This window comes from Loxodonta africana, chromosome 4 (assembly GCF_030014295.1).
Source record: "Loxodonta africana isolate mLoxAfr1 chromosome 4, mLoxAfr1.hap2, whole genome shotgun sequence".
NCBI classification, from domain to species: domain Eukaryota; kingdom Metazoa; phylum Chordata; class Mammalia; order Proboscidea; family Elephantidae; genus Loxodonta; species Loxodonta africana.
The window spans coordinates 119,050,834-119,072,130 of NC_087345.1; the positions used below are offsets into that span (position 1 = coordinate 119,050,834).

Consider the following 21,297-nt stretch of genomic DNA (forward strand, 5'->3'; position numbering starts at 1 on the left):
TTGTGTAACCAGTGGAAATGGCTTGGAAGCATGCAGGTAAAGCAGCAAGACTTGAGATTTCCCTGCCACTGATTAATAGGTCTTCTTTCAGAAATACACATTCTTCTAACCAAAAAACCAAACCTATTGCTTGTTGGAGTCAATTCCAACTCACAGCGACCCTATAGGACTGAGTAGAACCGCCCCACAGAGTTTCTATAGGACTGAGTAGAACCGCCCCACAGAGTTTCTATAGGACTGAGTAGAACCGCCCCACAGAGTTTCTATAGGACTGAGTAGAACCGCCCCACAGAGTTTCTATAGGACTGAGTAGAACCGCCCCACAGAGTTTCTATAGGACTGAGTAGAACCGCCCCACAGAGTTTCCAGGGAGTGCCTGGTAGATTCTAACTGCAAATCTTTCGTTAGCAGCAGAACTCTTAACCACTACACCACCAGGGTTTCCACTCTTTTAACACAACACTGTAAATACATTAAACAACTTACCACTTGCCCTCATGTTGCATGTTAGCTGTACGGATTAAATGTGAAGGATATACAAATTCACCTACCCAACTGTCCAGCTAATTCTGTCTAATGATCAGGTAATAAACGTCAATGAACCTTGAAACTTCCTCTTCCCATTAGCTTCATAAATTAAACTTGACAATTTCATGGCCAATCACTAGTAAGTGTAATTTCAGAGTATGCACTTTGTGAAGATCATTCCAATTCTACCTTACTTTAAAATTTTGCCTGTGTCTTATTTTATTATTTTTAAATATCATCTTGCTAAAGTATACAGCCTTTTTGAAACAAGGTGGAGGTAAAAATAGACCAGGATAACAGTTTTGTATTTTCTCCAAGGGATGGAATGGATGAAACTACTCCAAGAAGAAAGTGAATTCTAGAGGTATCTCAACCTCTACTCATCATACTACGGGAACCATGTCAGACCTACTAGCCCATATTCCCAGCCCCATGAAACGTCTAGTATGCCCACCCTTGTTGGCTGCAATGATTCACTTCTATATTTTACATTTTCCTTTTTTCTGGCAAAGGAGATAAAATTTCAATTGCTTGATTTCTCCTAAATCTGCATTAAATATCTCCCATGTTCAAATTTCTGATGGCTGACGTGGCATGATTCAAAATGAGGTCAGCTGCAAACATCCATTAATTATTGGAACATGGAATGTACAAAGTATGAACGTAGAAAAACTGGAAACCATCAAAAGTGAAACAAAATGCATACACATCAATATACTAGGCATTAATGAGCTGAAATGGACTGGTATTGGTCCTTCTGAATTGGAAAATCATATGGTCTACTATGCTGGAAATGACAAACTGAAGAGGAATCGTGTTGCATTCATTGCAAAAAGAACATTCCAAGATCTAACCTGATGTACAATACTGTCACTGATAGGATAATATTCATAAGCCTACAAGAAAGAGCAGTTAATACGGCTATTATTCAAATTTAAGCACCAACCACTAAGGCCAAAGATGAAGAAACTGAAGATTTTTACCAACTTCTGCAGTTTGAAATTGATCGAATATGCAATCAGGATGCTTTGATAATTATTGGTGATTGGAATGCAAAAGCTGGAAACAAAGAAGGACAGGCAGTTGGAAAATATGACCTTGGTGATAGAAACGATGCTGGAGATCACATGATAGAATTTTCAAGACCAACAACTTCTTTATTGCAAATACCTTTTTTCAACAGCATAAACAGTAACAACAGAAGTGGACCTCACCAGATGGAATATATAGGAATCAAATCGACTACATCTGTGGAAAGAGATGATGAAAAAGCTCAATATCATCAGTCAGAACAAGGTCAGGGGCAGACTGAGAAACAGACCATCAATCGTGCATATGCAAGTTCAGGTTAAAGCTGAAAAAAATTAAAACAAGCCCACGAGAACCCAAGTACAACCGCCGAGGATAGCCCACCTAATTCAGAGACCATCTCAATACCAGATTTGACACATTGACCGCTAATGGCCGAAGACCAGACGAGCTGTGGAATGACATCAAGGACATCCAACATGAAGAAAGCAAGAGGTCATTAAAAAGACAGGAAAGAAAAGACCAAACGGATGTCAGAAGAGACTCTGAAACTTGGTCTTAAACATCGAGTCTAGCTAAAGCAAAAGCAAAAAATGAAGTAAAAGAGCTGAAGAGAAGATTTCAAAGAGCAGCTAGAGAAGACAAAGTAGTGTAATGACATGTGCAAATACCTGGAGTTAGAAAACCAAAAGGGAAGAACACGCTCAACATTTCTCAAGCTAAAAGAACTGAAGAAAAAATTAAGTCTGGAGTTGCAATACCGAAGGATTCTATGGAAAAAATATCGAACGATGCAGGAAGCATAAAAGAAAATGGAATACACATAGTTACTGTACCAAAAAGAAATAGTTGACATTCAATCATGTCAGGAGGTAGCATATGCTCAAGAACTGGTGGTACTGAAGGAAGACGTCCAAGTTGCACTGAAGACACTGGCAAAAAACAAGGCTCCAGGAATTGACAGAATATCAATTAAGATGTTTCAACAAACAGATGCAGTGCTAGAAGTGCTCACTCATCTATGCCAAGAAATTTGGAAGACAGCAGCTACCTGGCCAACTGACTGGAAGAGATCCATATTTATGACTTCCTAAGAAAAGTGATCACACCTAATGCAGAAATTATCAAACAATATCCTTAGTATCACACACAAGTAAAATTTTGCTGAAGGTAATTCAAAAATGGTTCCAGTGGTATATTGACAGGGAACTTGCCAGAATTCAAGACAGATTCAGAGCAGGACGTGGAAGGAGGGATATCACTGCAGATGTCAGATGGATCTTGGCTGAAAGCAGAGAATACCAGAAACATGTTTACCTGTGCTTTACTGACTACGCAAAGGCATTCGACTATGCGGATCATAACAAAGTATGGGTAACCTTGCAAAGAATGGGAATTTCAGAACACTTAATTGTGCTCATGAGGAACCTGTACCTAGATTAAGAGGCAGTTGTTCAGATAGAACAAGAGGTTACTGTGTGGTTTAAAGTCAGGAAAGGTGTGCGTCACGGTTGTATCTTTCACCATACTTATTCAATCTGTATGCTGAGCAAATAATCCAAGAAGCTGGACTGAACAAAGAAGAATGGGGCATCAGGATTGGAAGAAGACTCATTAACAACCCGTGTTATGCAGATGACACAACCTTGCTTGCTGAAAATGAAAGAGGACTTGAAGCACTTCCTGATGAAGATCAAAGACCACAGCCTTCAGTAGGGATGATACTTCAACATTAAGAAGACAAAAATCCTCACAACTGGAGCAAAAAGCAACATTATGATAAACGAAAAAAAGACTGAAGTTTTCAGGGATTTGATTTTACTTGCATCCACAATCAACACCCACGGAAGCAGTAATCAAGAAATCAAAAGATGCGTTGCAATGGGCAAATCTGCTGCGAAAGATCTCTTTAACATGTTAAAAAGCAAAGATGTCACTTTAAGGACTAAAATGCGTCTGACCCAATCCATGGTGTTTTCAAATTGCCTTAGATGCGTGCGAAAGCTGGGCAATAAATAAAGAAGACTGAAGATTCGACACCTTTGAACTCCGGTGTTGGCACAAAACATTGAATATACCACAGACTGCTAAAAGAATAAACAAATCTCTCTTGGAATAAGTACAGCCAGAACGCTTCTTAGAAGGGAGGATGGAGAGACTTCCTCTCACATACTTTGGACATGTTATCAGGAGGGATCAGTTCCTGGAGGAGATCATACTTGTTATAGTACAGTGTCAACAAAAAAAGAAGACGACCCTTAATAAGATGGATTGACACAGTGCCCGCAACAACGGGCTCAAGCATAACAATGACTGTGAGGATGGTGCAGGTCCGGGCAGGGTTTCTTTGTTGTACATGGGGTTGCTATGAGTCGAACTGACTCGACGGTACGTAAGAACAAAAACGTTCAATGTCCTTACGAACAATAAGTGTTAACTAACCTCCCTATAACAACTATCATTGTTTCAAGGTACATGCCTTATGTTGCTAAGTTCTTCATTTATTTTTACAATGTCACAAAACAAACCATAATTTGAGGAAAAAAATACTTTTGGCTCATTAAAAAAAACCAAACCCCTTGCTGCTGAGTCGATTCCAACTCATAGCGACCCCACAGGACAGAGTAGAACTGCCCCAGAGTTTCCAAGAAGCAGCTGATGGATTTGAACTGCCAACCTTTAGGTCAACAGCCAAGTTCTTAACCACTGTACAACCAGGGTCCTTTTGGCTCAGTCTCATCTTAATAAGGCTATTTTCCCTCCATCTGAAAACACATCCAGGTAGCACTTGTTTCCTAGTTTGAAAATGACATACCATAAAGGCAAACAAGTTTTTAAGTATTTTAAGGATGTTTTTGATGTTTTCCTTTACACAAAGATAAAATAGGCAACTTACTGTACTCTTGTATTACTCTAGTACTTTTCATATTAAAAGAAAACATATATGGGTACAATCAAACCAACACAGAACTAGAAAGTTTACTTAGTCTAGCCCCCTACCCCACCCCAGAGAAAAGTCAGATTTATTTAATAGATATTTGATTCTTAAGATATGTAAAACAATATATAATTTCCCAGTATTTAAGTCTAATATTTTCCAATCTTAGAAAATTTTCAGCATAACATAAATGTTTTTGGGAAACTTAGTTCTTTTCATTTTATCCCCTTAGTGGAGAACAAGGCAGAGATGTAGCCTTCAAAGTAGTCTCCCATCACCACTCTACTAGGCCCAGTCCACTCTCTACTGTTAGGCACAGTGATTAAAACAAATCTGATCGCACAACTGGACTAAACCAAACACAGTTTCCTGAATAAACCCAACGTTTCAAAAGCCACAGTAGCAAGGGTGGGTGTCTGGGGACCAAGGTTTCAGGGGACATCTAGGTCAACTGGCATAATAAAATCTATTAAGAGAACATTCTGCATCCCACTTTGGTGAGTGGTGCCTGGGGTCTTAAATGCTAGCAAATAGCCATATAAAATGCCTCAATTGGTCTCAACCCACCTGGAGCAAAGGAAAATGAAGAACACCAAAGACAAGATAATTATGAGCCCAAGAGACAGGGCCACATATATCAGAGACTCCATCAGCCTGAGACTAGAAGAACTAGATGGTGCCGGGCTACTACCGATGACTGCCCTGACAGGGAACACAACAGAGAATCCTCGATGGAGCAGGAGAGCACTGGGATGCAGACCTCAAAGTCTCATAAAAGGATCAGACTTAATGTCTGACTGAAACTAGAAGGACCCCTGAGGTCATGGTCCCCAGACCTTCTGTTAGCCCAAGACTGGAACCATTCCCAAATCCAAATCTTCACATAGGGATTGGACTGGACTATAAGAAAAAGATACTGGTAAGGAGTGAGCTTCTTGGCTCCAGTAGACACATGAGACTATGTGGGCAGCTCCCGTCTGGAGGCGAGATGAGAAGGCAGAGGGGGACAGAAGCTGGCTGAATGCGACACAGGGAATACAGGGTGGAGAGGTCTGTGCTGTCTCATTAGGGGGAGGGTAACTAGGAGTACATAGCAATGTGTATATAAACTTTTTTATGAGAGACTGACTTGATGTGTAAACTTTCACTTAAAGCACAATTAAATACAAAAACGAATCTGACCACCAGTCCACTCACTAAAACCTTAAATGGTTCCCCACCCATCTTTTAGATAATGACATGTGGAAAGCAAGAACTCAACAGTTGGCCCTTCCTACCTCTTCAGACTTACCTCCCACTATTTCGGCTCATGGAGACTCCTCTGTCTTAAACTATCCCATCTTCCTCTCCAACCCCCATCACAAACTCCCACACATTCTTAAATATCAGTTTTTCCCAAACTGATCCATAGACTCAATGTAATCCCAATCAAAATCCTAGCAAGATATTCTGTGGATATTCACAAACTAATTCTAGTTTTTATGAAAAGCCAAAAAGATCCAATATGGTCAATATGATAGTGAAGAAACAAAGTCAGAGGACTAATACTACCCAAATAACTTCAAGACTTACTATGAAGCTGCAGGAATCAAGACAGCGTGGTATTTATAAAATATAAAAAATATAGAGCCATAGAAAAAAATAAAGAACCCCGAAACAGACCTACACAGTCAGCTGATCTTTGACAAAGGAGCAAAGGCAATCTCAATAGAGAAAATAAGTCTTTTCAACAGCTAGTGCTGGAACAGCTGGATATCTAAGTACCAAAAAAAGAATTAAGACAATGTGGCCTTATTACACATTTCACAAAAATTAATTCAAAATCGATCACAGATCTAAATGTAAAATGCAAAACTACAGAACTCCTAGAAAGTAACGTTAAAGAAAATCTAACTGACCTTGGATTTGGGGTTAATTTTTTAAAAACAAAACATCAAAAGCATGATCAATGGAAGAAAAAACTGATAAATTAACTTTATTAAAATTAAAAACTTGTACTCTGTGAAAGACATTTAAGAGAATGAGGAGACAAGTCAAAAACTAGGAGAAAATATTTGCAAAACATGCAACTGATAAGACTTGCATCCACTCCTTTGCAATGAGACCAGAACTGGATGGTGCCCAGGTATCATTACTGAACATTCTGATCAAAGATTGTATATAAAAATCCTAATCAAAAGGGTGAGAGACATGGGAACAGCATTTCAAGTTCTCATAGGATCTACTTTCTGGATTCAGTGAGGCTGGATGAAGCCCCAGAGCTACTGTCCTGAGATAATCTTTAAACCTTAAACCAAAATATCCCCGGCAGTCTTCTTAAAACCAAACAATAGTTTTATTAATAAAGAATGTATGCCTTCAGCATTGTGCTCTATTAAAGAAGTATCTATACGGAACCAAACTGACAACAGCTACTTGAAAGGTTAGATAGGAAGCTTAATAGGCAGTGAGTTTATGTCAATGTGAGACGGACAAATCAGAAGAGGAGGATGAGAGATAACACTACTTCAAGAATGTAATCAATGTCACTGCATTTTATGTGTAGGAATTGTATTGGTATTTCAGTTTCGCTGTATATATTTTTATCAATTAAAAAATGGGGGAAGAAAAAGACTTGCATCCAAAATGTACAAAGGAACTTAAAACTCAATAATAAAAAACAACCCAATTAAAAACTGGGTAAAACATTGGAACAGGCACTTCACGAAAAGACATACAGATGGTAAATAAGCATACAAAACGTGATTTATCATGTCACCAGAGAACTGCAAATTAAAACAAGATACCACTACACACCTACTAGAATGGGCAAGAAATGTTGGCAAGGATGTGCAGAAACTGGAACCCTTATCTACTGCTGGTGAACAGTGCAAAATGGTGCAGCTGCTGTGGAAAAGTCTGGCAGTTCCTCAAAAAGTTAAAAAGAATTAACCATCTGATCCAGAAACTCTATTCCTACTTATATACTCATAAGACTTGAAAGCAGGGACTCAGATACTTGCACACCCATGTTCACTGCAGCATTATTCACAGTAGTCAAAAGGTGAAGCTAACCAAAGTATGCGTCAAAAGATGAATGGATAAATAAAACATAGTGTAAACATGCAATGGAATATTAGTTATAAATGAAGTCTGATACATACTACAACAAGGATGAACCTTGAAAACGTTATGTTGATTGAAGTCAATCACAAAAGAATATTTTATGACCTTACTCATATAAAATAGCTAGAATAAGCATATGTGTAGAGACCAAAGTTTCTTAGTGGTTACCAGTGGGGGAAGGATGAAAAGGGGAGCCATTGTTTAGAAAGCACTAAGTTTCTATTTATGGTGACAGAAATTTGGCAATGGACACTGGTGACGGTTGCACAACATGATTAATGTAATTGATACCCCTAAATTGCACACATGCAAAATGTTAAATTGGCAATTGTTTACATATGTGTATATAGACACACACGCACACCACATACACACACACATAAGAATAAAATTAGTTCTCACCCAAAAAAACACCACTGAAACTTTAGAACAAATTTTGAAAAAACTGTCAACTGTTCACAATATATTTTAAAAAGAAACCATCTATTTCAGATGAATTAGGGTAAGATGTATTTGGAGAGAAGAAATATGGGGAAAAACTAAACATAACTTCTACAAAGACTGACATTTACAATGCAGAAATTAAAAAGATAACTAACTAGGTTCTCTTTTAATTTGTAAAACAAGAGGACACAAACTGGAAATTTTATGATCCATCCTGCAGTGCTCAATGACTGTACTAAACTAGCTGCACTGGGTCCATCTATCTGGGGTGAAGTTCTCACATCGATCCTCAAATTTTAAAACCTATTATTATTCCTTAGCAACACACCCTCAAACTCACACACAGACACACAAAACCGTTCTGCTTTTCTAAAGGGAAAAGGTCCCAAAACATGTAACCTTTGGGGAATAATGCTCTGGGACCAAAACATTGAATAAATCAAATATTGGGAAATTTTTTCAAAATAGCATTACTTAGATCAAATCTAATTCATTAGGAACCACCATAAGAAAGTTCTTAATAGGTAGCTATGTTTAGAGGCAAATTTGATATGTTACTTGAATCGTAAAATTGAAATCTTGTTATAAAACGTAGGGCTCCAACAAAAAAGATTGAGCATATTTTTAACAAAATTGAAATAAACTGACAACTGAGTATGTAAGAATACAGCATCAATGACCCTTTGCATTGAGAGTATTTGTACAAACTATAGTTCCCTTTATAAGTTTCATATTAAAAGTTAAATACTCAAAAAATAAAGTTATATGACATTATCACAGATTTTGCCTTATGGCAGGTCAGTTCAACCCTACTGGTGTTTTATCACTGTAACTCTCCAAAATATCTGTGTAACAAGTAATCACCTGTAATACTCATTCAACTAATATTTGAGACTCTAATTTGTGCCATACATCACACTAGGGACTGCAACACGTAACTAAGGCAGAAACACTTTATAGAAAGCAACTTTATGTGGTATTGTAATGTACATTATCACTTCTCTCACACTGTGAGAGGCAGTTTGACAGAGTAGAAAGAATACTCCCCCAGAAAAAAAAGATCTGGGCTTTAAATCCTGCTCTAATCTGCTCATGAGTTGTTTTTAATTTTTAGATCAACAGAACTACGTATTACACCATGAGAACTTGATTCAATAAAGGAAATTAGACTATGCAAATGTGTAAAACAAAAAATAAAAAAATACTACATTCTTAAGGCTACAGAGGTTCATATTCATCAGAAAAGACAAAATGTTCTAAAGTCAAAGAAATACAAAACTCTGAAGACCTTTATTTTTAAAGCCATAGCGTTGGAACTGCAAAAGCTCCTACATCAGGTCACAACATTCTTCAAGAATTAGCAAGAACAAAAAAAGTCTGCAGGAAATTTTCTAATAGAAACTGTATCCCTTTATGTAGTAATTGTTTAGAATAGAAAAATATTTTAATGTAAAACCACCAAATAAACCACTTCTCTTTAAAAAAAAAAAAGCAAACCTTCAAATGACATAGGATTTAACTCCAGGCTTTACTATGTAACAGACAGAATGTACACATACTTGTATTAACAGGAATGTACCTACACTGAGAATTTCTTAGTTGCAGAAGTATTATTTTTTTTTTAAAGAATGAATTGTGACTAAATAGAAGGCCTCCTTCAGCTATCTTAATTATGTTACTCTCATTTTCCCCATATTTTGTTTAAAATGTAACACTTTTGCTAATCATATATTACACTGAGGAAAAAATTCAAATAGCAAAAACAATGAAGCATGCTTTATATACTTGCAGCAAATGTATCCTCTTTTTAAAGAATATATGCATATTTTTAAACATTTTATTGAGATGTAAAAGGGAGAAAAGCTTCACACTCACAAAGGTTTACTGACATGATTATCAATGCTTTCAATGAGTACAACAAATCTTAAAATATGCATTGAGAGCTAAATACTGTCCATCTTAATTTCCTTTCCCCTAAAATTCAGAAGTAATAATGTGGGTCCGCTTTATGGAAGATTTATATATGAAAGGTAAGTTTATTAGAAAAATAAACAACTTTAAATTTTACAATTTTTCCACTTTCTCTTAGATAAAAATGTGCCATATGGTTTAAACATGATCTGATTTACAAAATCTCATTTAGTCCTATTTAATAACACAAAATACAAGCCATAAATGGTAAAACTGTTGGGTTATTAGCAATTATTAAGAAATTCAATATAAAATTTAGGAAAAAATTTAAAAAGAACCATATGTTGCAGGTACCTAGTATAGCAAAGCATACTGTAAATTAAGGAACTTTCACTAGTTTTTAATGTACTGGCTTATTTTCAATATTAACACAATCACAAAAAAATGCAAGTTGTGTGGTCTAAATTTATTTTGCCAAAAATTTTAGCAACTAGACCAGGAGTCAGCAAACTTTTTCAAGGGTCAGATAGTAAATATTGTAGACTTACAGACCATAAGGCTCACTAGTCAACTCTGTCACTACAAACAGAAATCATTAACAGACAATATGTAAATGAATGGGTATGTTTATGGGCTGAATTCAACCGATTCAGAACAATGAATTTTAAATAAGAGACTGATTATTTCACGTGCCATGTTACACATGTTGTCTATAGGAGGGACAATATAGATGAGTAGACATCAATAAATGAACGTTACAAATTTAAAATTTCACACTTATTTCCCAATCATAACTGAATGTGTGTAATAATAAGTTACAAAACTAGCTTATTTTAATTCCACATTCTCTCTCGCGTGTTAATAGTAAGGAATCAAAGGCAGATAAGATAAGCAGCAAACACTAGAGGCCAATTGATAACCATGAAATTTAGTTTTAAAATACAAATATTTCTACAAAGGATAAAAGTAATTTATCCATGTGCCCCTAAAGGAAATATTAGGTGTATATTTTCAGATGTCATTTTAAAATTTAATTGAATTGTTACAATTTTGAAGCTAAACGTGATTTGCTTTGTTTTATTAGAAAAAAATACTCAAGCAAAAGGTCTACAATCATTGGTCAATTAAGAATGACTTACAAGAACATGAAGCATTAAAATAAAAATACAAGTACAAACTATATATCTGAAACACTTCTATTTGGCAATTTCATAACAAATCAAAATAAAAAAAACAAAGGAGATTGCAGGTTACTTTGTAGATACAGAATAAAGCAACTGATGAAGTGCTTAAGCAAAAGAAGATAAAAAAACACTTTCTTTTCAAAAAATAAAATCACATTTGTTACAGATAATATGGATAATAACCTTATTAAACATCCATTCCAGAATGTCTTATAGTAGCAGTGCTTTTATTTGCACTTATTTAATTTTATATGACTCATTTCATGTATACATCTCTTTAATCCACTGTGATGAATAAATTCTCCCATAATTTTTATTTTTTTTTAATTTTTTAAAGCAAATGAGAAATGATTTATCTATCATGGAACTTTTCCCATTTTGGAACCAAAAGCTTAATTCTATATTTTTGTCTATTATTTCTTTAAAAAATTTAGTGTAAAAACTGCTGGTTTTTATATTTACTGTAGTAAAGTGAAAACTCCTCAATCAGGAGTATTTTCTGCAGTTTGACTGCATATAACCACATACTTTACAATATGTCCTTCCAACAGTAAGGAAATAATTGACTTCACGGTCACTGTCAGAAATGAGTGCCATAATTCTATTATGGGTACAGGTCCTCCCTCAAAGACTTTCTGGAAGGATGTTCAATGTGTTTTGTTCTTATAGATATTAACAGTAGTACATAGTCCCTTAAGTTTGCAAAAGACATTTATTGTTAAAAAAGGTGCTTTATTAACAGTTTCTCTGGTAGCACTAGTGAATTACAATATCCTTCAATATTATTTCTACCATAATATATACATTTTTCATGCCTCTAGAAAAACATCTACAGTACATTTCATAATATAAAAATATATTACAAATCTGCTGAATTATTTACAAGCAATGTTCTATTATCTCTATGCAACATTTGTTTGATACAATGCTAACAAGTTACACATATTTCCATTTCTGTAAGTTAAAAAAAATCCATATGGCTTCTTGCTTACCAAGCAAGAAAGTGATTTTATTTTCCTTTTCAAAACCAACTTTGGTGCATAAAAGATTCAGTTTGAAGATACTTTAAAAAAAATACAATTTTTCTTACATTAAGAAAAAACAACTCAAAAACCAAATGCTTTCCTCAGAAAAAAAAAACTTATATAGGTCAAAATGAAAATACGAGGATTACTCAAATCATGTGAGATAGAGGTTTTTCAAAAACCGTTAACAGATTAGTTTTATAGGTAAATAATAACATACTGTACTCCATGAGAAAACCCTAGTCCTGCAAAGGGAGCCACCAGACATACTGCAACACTCTTAACAGTAATTTTCAGCCCTAATTCGATAGACGAATTTTTAGTTGATTGCAAATGTCGTTCACTGTTTGCTTAAATACAAACTGAACATTTTTCTTAGAGTTCTGCAAAAGAACACAAATGGCAACCAATCACATCTATTTATCAAATTGAAAGGTAAATTATCTCTTGATAATTTTCACTGTCTAAATATTTCCTAATATGACTTCAAATCAATAGACACTGTCAAGACAAATATCCTTCCAGTGCTTTTGGTGTTTTTAAGGGCACATGTGATTTTTCTTTCAAATATGAACTACTGTAATCACTAAAGGGAAAAAAAAAGCAGCTTAAAGCAGTAAGCATGCAAAGCCTTCAAGAAGCTGTTCCGCTAAGTTGCCAGAAGAGTGTTTGCTCAGTCTCCCACAGTACCATTCCATGAAAATGTGGATATACAGTAATATATTAATATATTCCACAGAAGAGTCTACTTCATTCACAGAATGTTTCCACTAAGCATAAATATTATTCTAAATACTGGAATTAAAAAAAAAAAAAAGGAAGGGGTTTGACTCTAATGTGCAACTTTTCCTAAACCCATTGTCAGTGACTAAGACTGCAGGTGTCCCCGCTTGTTTGCTTTTTATGTATTTATTTATTTTTTACCTCTTCAACCTCTTCTGCGGCATTGTTCTAGAAAAAGAGAAAAAAGAAGTTTTTTTTTATTGTTCAACTGAATCAAAAAACACACTGAACATTGCAAAAGGGACACATTAAAAAAATTCTTAACACAATCTAGGCAATGTAGTTATCTATTATCATTAAAATTTATTTCCAACATATTCCCACATAATGGATTCAATTTAGTTTTCATACTTTTTGTTTTAGTTCTCTTTAGGTAGCCTGCTAATGTGTTTTGAAGAAAAATTCTTGTGTCTAACACATGCATTTTAACCAATTAGCACTTTAAATGGTTCCTACGGGTAGCACAAAGGGTTTGTGCTCAACTGTTAACCTAAAGGTTGCCAGTTCTAACCCACCCAGAGCTACCATGGAAGAAAAGGCCTGGCAATTTGCTTCCGCTGAGATTACAGCCAAGAAAACTCTATGGAGCGGTTCTGCTCTATAATATATGCGGGAATCGCTGTGAGTCAGAATTGATTCAATGGCAACTAACAATGGCATTTTAAAACTGATGTTTAAATACCAGTTAAGTATGTTTTTTAGTCTCATTTTGAAGTTAAATATATTTCTGGAAGGTATGACACGTGAATATCTGTAGGAAATTATTTGTCCTAAAAGTTGAAATAATTGTTTTTTTCCCTTTTACTTAAGTCCACAAGTTATTGCAATAAAAATCCAGAAATCATCAAGATGCTACACCAGGGTAAAATGTAGGGGTTTCTATAACTCTGCACCAATTCACGGCAGATTCCATTTCAATTTCTAGAATAGCAGAAGCACAAAAACTTGAGTCGAATTAAATTTTTAAAAATTGGGGGAGGTGGAGTGCAGTTAAGGAAAATTAAATCCACTGAAGTACCTAATCTTTAAGATACTCTCAATTCCCCAAGAATAAAATCAATAAGAATTGTAAAATCACATGCTTTGAAAATATACTACAGAATTCCTGTGCAATTCTGGACACAAGTTCTGAGCTTGAATGATATTTTTAAGTCACTCTCACTAAGATATCTAAGTTTCTTCCTACGCAGCATGGCAACAGTAATAACAACCTGTGTTGTGCAAAGGGAAGACTTTTAGAGAAGGGGAAAGTAGAACATGGGGCAGAAACACAGAGCTGAGTCTTAATCTAATTACGATTCACGCCCCTTTATCGATCTTTGCCTGAGATGTTTTCAACCAGTTCTAATGGCAGAGTGGCTCTCTCAAAATATTACTCTTCTAGGAAGCTAATTTTGATAATCTTCATTCCCTCCTCCTCCAAAGAATAAACAGAAATAAACCCTAAAAATTAGTTATCAGTAGTGAAGAATATTCAAAAAAATTTTTAATAAACAGGTTACTTGTAATTTGTCCACATTTTTGGTAGTGTATTTTCCTCATCTTCTCCTTTAAGGTTTCATCCCACAAAGAACAAGTTTTATTGTACTCAACACCTTTCACCAAAGGATGCTAAAAAAATTTTTTTGAATCGGGAAAACTCAAGAATCTCAGTATTTCCAGACGGCATGGACCACTATGTTAGAATTTCATCTTCAGGAGGCAGTTCAAATTATAGGAATCCATCATACAAACATTTCAGGTAGTTGAATTGTGTAATGAACAGAGCTTTCAAAGTGTTTAAATGTACAATATTTGGTAAAGGCCATAGTCTCTTTAAGAAAAAAGAACTACTAAAAATTATATTTGAGGATTTTCACTTATTTTGTGTCATTTTATTCCTGTTCAACCTACTGCTATGTAAAATACACATTAAATTAGAATTTCCTTTTAAAATGCATAAAATTAAAGTTTATTAAGAATACTTTTTAAAACCAAATTTTAAGCATTTTCACCACTTTTTAAATCATCCTAATGTCTGTGATTTGGGTAGAGCAGTATAGTGTTCTGCCGTATTCTATCTGTGTAATGTTGGGTAAGACAGTTAACCTCTGGCCTCAGTCTTCCAATCTGTAAAACAAAGACGGGGGTAGTAACACCTACTTCACAGGGCTGCTGTGAGGATGAAGTATATGTAAAGCACCTAGCAAAGTGACTCAGCACATAGTCAGAAATGCTGGGCTCTTCTCCTTCCCCCCCTATACCTTCATTAGCACAGCGCACTAAAACAAAGGTCAGATCAGAAAATCATTAGAAATGTGAACATGCTAAATTACTTCCTAAGAATAAACAATGATATTTAAAATGCTCTTTTTAAAAGTTTGGGGAGAATATAAATTTTTACAAAGTCAACAATTTATGGTATTAAGGACATGTAATACATTCCCAGTTCTATAAAAATCTAACATTATAAAGAGAATTACATATATATATTTTTAAAAGGCATTTATTTTCAAAATACTATGTATGTTACAACCTAAACTACTTGAGATAAATCTAGAATTAAATTGGTATAGAAACTTTACAAAAATACTGTCTTCAGGATTCCAGCATTTAAACTCTTTGTGCTTTAATTTCCACATACCAAAGCACCAAAATGGAAGATATGCTTGGTACCGAATTCAGTACTTCAGAATAAGTCCCAATCTTATACTCAAACTTGAGGGAGAAACAAAGTAAAACATCAAGTCAAGATTACATTACCTGTATATGTTTGGATCCAAAAGCAAGGCAGTATCTTTGGGTAGCTTTGATAAATGAACTACTTTAGTTTTTAATTGATGTCGTTCACTTTCATTCACCCATACATCAGGCAGTCTATGAATCAAAAAACAAGTCATTTCTTCATCTCCAAAAAATGGCAAGTGCATAATTATAACTAAAAGCAAGTGGGTCAACTTAAAAATACAGTTTGTGAGCAATATACTAAAATGCTGATTCATGAAGAATGGAAAGAGGGATATCAAATGTTCCTATTTTAAAACAAAGAATAAGACATTTGGCATTAATTTCCCATGCTATTAAAATTACTGAACATATAAAATTAATCTATTGTGATGGTTATTTTTAAATTCTAACGTTAATTTTACAGATTTACCCTTCACACGTCTTCACATTACCCAGCCTTTTCTGCTAGTCTAATAGGGCCACCTAGTTTAACAAGCTTCTCAAAAGCCAACGAACCTCAGCAACCTACCTAAACAGCTGGATGTGGAGTCTCAGCTACAAAATGGTAGGGTTAAATCTTGGGTATGAATTTAGAAATGGATTAGGAATTTCTGGTTGGCAAAACCATTATCAAAATTAGAAACACATTAGAACACACTGGCTAGCTTTTAGTTCACTGATAGAAACTCACAGTTGAGGTTGACTTGATAGAAACCTGACAGCAGATTTCTTTACTAAGAAATAAGGAGTAAAAAAAACCGCAAGACTAAACTTCACTTTGGAAAAAAAAAAAAAATGCACATGTGACTGAAATTCTGAATTTAAGAGATTTAATCCTATAGGAAAATTCAAATAAAAGCATCTAATACTTGAACTAATCAATTTCCAAGATACTAGATACATAAACATTTTATCTCAGTATTTTTAAAAGGAACTATACTTATAAGCTTAAACAAAAAGAGTTCTTAGAAATCAGTATGAAACAGATGAACACTCACTAGAGGAAAAGAGGAAGGTACAGGGAGAAAACTCACACAATCTATCAACTCACCAAAGAAATAATGGTTCAGAAACTGTCTTACTTGTAATCAAAGAAATACAAAATTTGAAAGAATGATAATAAGCTAGTGTTGATAGTAAGCCAGGGCAATAAGCTAATACAACACAGTAGGTGGGGATACATATTGGTACAAACTTGCAGGGGAAAATGGTTAAATTTAATGTTCGACAAGAAGGAGTTAGTTTAATAAATTTTATAATACTTAGAGTAGCATTTCCCCAAAGTGGTCTTGGCTGATGTGTGTGCGTGCACGTGCACACATGCACGTCAGCACAGATAATGAGTGCGTCATATTAAAGTAAGTTCGATAACCACAGGATGAAAGTTAGATTTTTTTTACTTAAATATGATAACGTGCACTATGAACTTTCTAAATCTATTTAATAACTCTTATCTCATATCAAAACCCATTAACATCTCCTTAGAACAGAGTCTGGAAAACCATTTAATAAAAAAATATTTAATGACAAGAAAAAACGTTAACCACATATTAATTTTTTTAAAAGTTACGGTTTAAGTTTTTTTTTTAATCAGATTTCATTCAACTTACTATTCTTTGTTGCTTAGCTAAGCAAATTTTCATCTAAATTTTTTAATAATAGTAAAAAGAAAACTATACATGGAATATCTGAATTGAGGCTCATCTGTGCCAGAAGTGCTCTAAAGGGGTACTAAAGTTCAAAGAAAAACGTAATGGCTGCTGGACAATTGATATTTTCTATAAAATACTTTTCATCATATGTATAAAATGCTACAGATTTTTAATAAATGATTCAAACACAGGCATAACTAAGGCTGCTTGCATACTAATAGGTCCTTAAAAATCTTAAAAATGATGACATCCTAAGTGATTAAAAATTGCTCCAACAAGTGTTATTAGTACCAACAAAAAAAGCTAACATTTTGAACTTAAACCTGGAGCCAGGAACTTGAAGAGCTTCCAGAGGCTATCGCTTTACTCCTGATAATCTCAAAATGCTATACAGTTTAATATCAGTGACATATTTTATTTGAATTCAATGGCTTAAGTAACTTTTGAATGTAAGATTTTAATAAAAGAGATTAGTCTATTAATTACATAGTATTTCAATCCAAATACTTACATGTCTTCAGGCATCCAATGAAGCAAAAGTTTTATCTTTCCAGAATCTTCTTTTCTCTTAGCTATTACCTAGTAATGATATCAAAAGGAAAAAAAAAATCATAAAAATGATTTTCAAAACATTTTAATGTATCATTAAAAAAAAGCACATTTAAACATATTCTAGAACTTTAAGCCTGACCAGAAATTCACCACAACATCCTATTCTCCCTTGCTTTGTATCACTCAAACTTCTATCCCTCCCACAAGACTGAAAGCTCTTTGAAGGAGTAAGGACTGTATCATTTGTACATCTGCATCATATCACCTACAGCAGAGTTTAGCCTAAAATTAATTCAACTTTGGGGAATTTACCGTAAGGAAATAAACCTAAATTCAGAAAGCCTCAAGACTTCAAAGATGCTCACCTCAGAGCACGTTTGGCTGCCCCCCTCCCGCCCCCAAAAGGAAAGCAAACATCCAATCACTAAGTCTATTAACTAGTCTCTGAAATACAGATTATTATCTCCATCCAAGCTGCCATAACCCAGATTGAGGTCTCCAATCTTCTGGACCTCTTCTAGTCCCAAAGCCATCCTCCACTCAGTACCTAAATTATCGAAAGGACAAATTCGCTATCACTTCCTTGACTAGAATTCTTCAAAGGTTCACCTGAGCACTTGGGATAAGATTATTCTTAGTACGATGCACAAAACACTTCATGATCTGACCTCTCCAGCCTCATTTAATTTTTTGCTTTGAATTCTTTCAGCCACATACTGAGGATGGTTTTCTGAATTATGAGACATAAAAAAGCAGCTTTCCCACCTCACCTCCAACTCACCAGATCAAGCAACACTCTCCAAACTTTTTGTGCACTAGGGGCATTAAATGTTTTCGAGAAGAAATGGCTACCAAATTTCCACTGTACACAGCAGTGAAGCAAAACAAAACCCACCCTTCTATAAGTACAGTAAATATTTGTACCTATGAAAACTAAGTTGAAGACTTTTGGAAGACATGGTAAAGGGGAGCCGTTAAAAATGATATGCTGTAGATTACAGTAAAAGATTGAGGAGGAAACTCACAAAATATCTCAAAGATTCCTGCAACTGGATAGCTCTAATGGCTTTAAAAGTGTGTCCTAGTTCTAGCTCTAAATAAATAAAAGCCGCTTAAGGGTGATAACTGAATGATGTGATAAACATGTTTAATGTCACCGAACCGTAAACGCGAAAACTGTTGAAATGGGAAATGTCTTGTTACCTACATACCTAAAAGAATGTAATTAAAAAAAAAAAAAAAAAGACTACAAGCCATCAGACTATATATACATTATGTTGTCTTTGTGTACTGCCTAGTTGATTCTGACTCACAGTGACCCCAGATGACAGAGTAAAACTGCCGCATAGGGTGTTCTACGCTGTAAACTTTATGGCAGCAGATTGCCAGATCTTTCCTCCATGTAGCCACTGTGTGGATTTGAACTGCCAACCTTTCAGTTAGCAGCTGAGCACTTAACCACTGCACCACCAGGGCTCCATATAAACTCACTGCCATCAAGCCACTTTTGACTCACAGCACTACAGGACAGAGTACAAGTGCCCCACAGGGTTTCCAAGGCTGTATATCTTTAGAGAAGCACACTGTTTTGACTAGTCAGGGCTTCTTTCCTTTCCATATGAAGTTGGTGATTAGTTTTTCCATTTCAGTAAAGAATGATGTTAGTATTTGGACTGGGGTGGCATTATATCTACAGATTGTTTTGGGTAGTATTACATATACTTTTTTTAGAACACATGCATTATCATCTCTTCTTCCTCTACCACCAATCCCGATGATGGCTTCAGTGTCCCTGTTGTATGTCCCCCAAATGCTGGGTGCTTACTCTACAGTACCATGTATTATGCTATACTGTCACTGCTTTATATGTCTATTTTCACCCACACAATGTGGAATATTGCCAAATCCAGATTCTACCACAGGCATGACCCGAAATATTTGCAATAAAAAGGAGAATGTAAACAAATAATGATAATAGAATATTATACAGTCATTTGAAATTATGTTTGCAAATGCTAAAAATAAGTAAACATGCTACTAATGCAAAATTAAATGGTACACAGCTGTGCAATGAGGTACACTTAAAATCTGCACTATTCTACGTAAATGAAATTTCAAAACAGTAATTCACTGAGAAAGAGATAACCTAAAGAATGGGAAAAATATTGGGTAACCACTTATCTGATATGGATTTAATATCTAGATTATGGTGGGGAAAAAAATTCCTACAACTGAACAAAACAAAAAAAAACAATTTAAAAACCAAGTACTTGAACAAATATTTCTCCAAAGAAGATATACAAAAGGCCAATCAACACATGAAAAGATGCAAAATTGTCATTAGTCATTAAGGAAATGAAAATCAAAAACCACAATGACATACTACTTCACATCTACTAGTATGACTATTACCAGAAAAACAGGAGTAACAAGTGTTGCCAAGGATGTAAAGAAAATGGAACCCTCATGCATTGCTGGGGAATACAGAATTACGTAGCCACTCTGAGAACAGTTTAGTGATTCTTCGAAAAGGTAAACAGAAAATTACCATATGACGCAGCAATTCCATCCTAGGTGCATACCCAAAAGACTTGAGAGCAGGGGCTCAAACAGATACTTGCACACTAACGTTCTTTGCAGCATTAGTCACAATAGCCAAAAGGTGAAAATAACCAAAATGTCTATCAAGAGATGAAGGGATAAGTAAAATTTGGTATGTATCTGGAATGGAATATCGCTCAGCCATAAAACAAAATGAAGTTCTGGTGGGGCCAAGATGGCTGAGTAGCCAGACATTTCTGGTGGTCCCTCTTATGACAAAGACCCCAAAAAATAAGTGAATCGATTATATGTGACAATTTAGGAGCCCTGAATATCAAAGGCAAAGTTGAGGAACTGGACAGAGTGACAGCGCAAAGGAGAGATGGCTCCAAAGCAGCGAGGAGTTGCCAGACCTGACCCAGTGGGAGCCGGCATCCCGCAGGCTGGATCTGCTGGCACAAGCACAGTGTAACAAGCATTGGAATGCAAGACGCCACATCAAGGGAGACCAAGCAGCAGAGGGTTCACTCATGCCTCCAGAATCAGCAAAAAGCGGCGCTCTCAGCGTAAGTGCTTGCATCTAATCTACCACACGGATGAAAAAACACCCCTTCGGGAAAAACCTCTTCCAGTTAACTGAGCCCTCCCCATTCTGCACCAGGTCCCAAGCTGACTTCAGTGACAGCCACCTTCCCTGGGCTAGAAGTAGGACCTGTCACAGTCCCTGAGCCATTCCCCTGTCCTTGGAGAAGGAACAAATTAACAAACAAGGAAAAAATAATCTGCCGCCTCCCCTACACTGGGAACTCAGGGCAGAAACAGCTCCTTTGCCTGCTGTTGTTGTTAGCGGCCGTCAAGTCGGTTCTGACTCATAGTGACCCTATGCACAATAGAACGAA

The 21,297-nt window shown here is 35.4% G+C and overlaps 1 protein-coding gene across 4 annotated transcripts in view; it reads right to left on the reverse strand.

Moving 5' to 3' along the window:
• Window positions 1–9,452: 9,452 nt before the first annotated feature.
• AEBP2 (AE binding protein 2) overlaps window positions 9,453–21,297 on the reverse strand; it is a 69,030-nt gene continuing 57,185 nt past the window's right edge. For 2 of the 4 annotated variants that reach the window (XM_064284501.1, XM_003405352.4), the window contains 4 exons: window positions 17,817–17,884; window positions 15,690–15,803; window positions 13,089–13,115; window positions 9,453–12,547 (listed from right to left, as the gene is read on the reverse strand). In XM_064284501.1, the coding sequence (XP_064140571.1) occupies window positions 12,505–12,547; window positions 13,089–13,115; window positions 15,690–15,803; window positions 17,817–17,884 (252 nt within the window). In that variant the 3' untranslated portion in view covers window positions 9,453–12,504. The other 2 variants (XM_064284500.1, XM_064284499.1) reach the window with 2 other exon arrangements.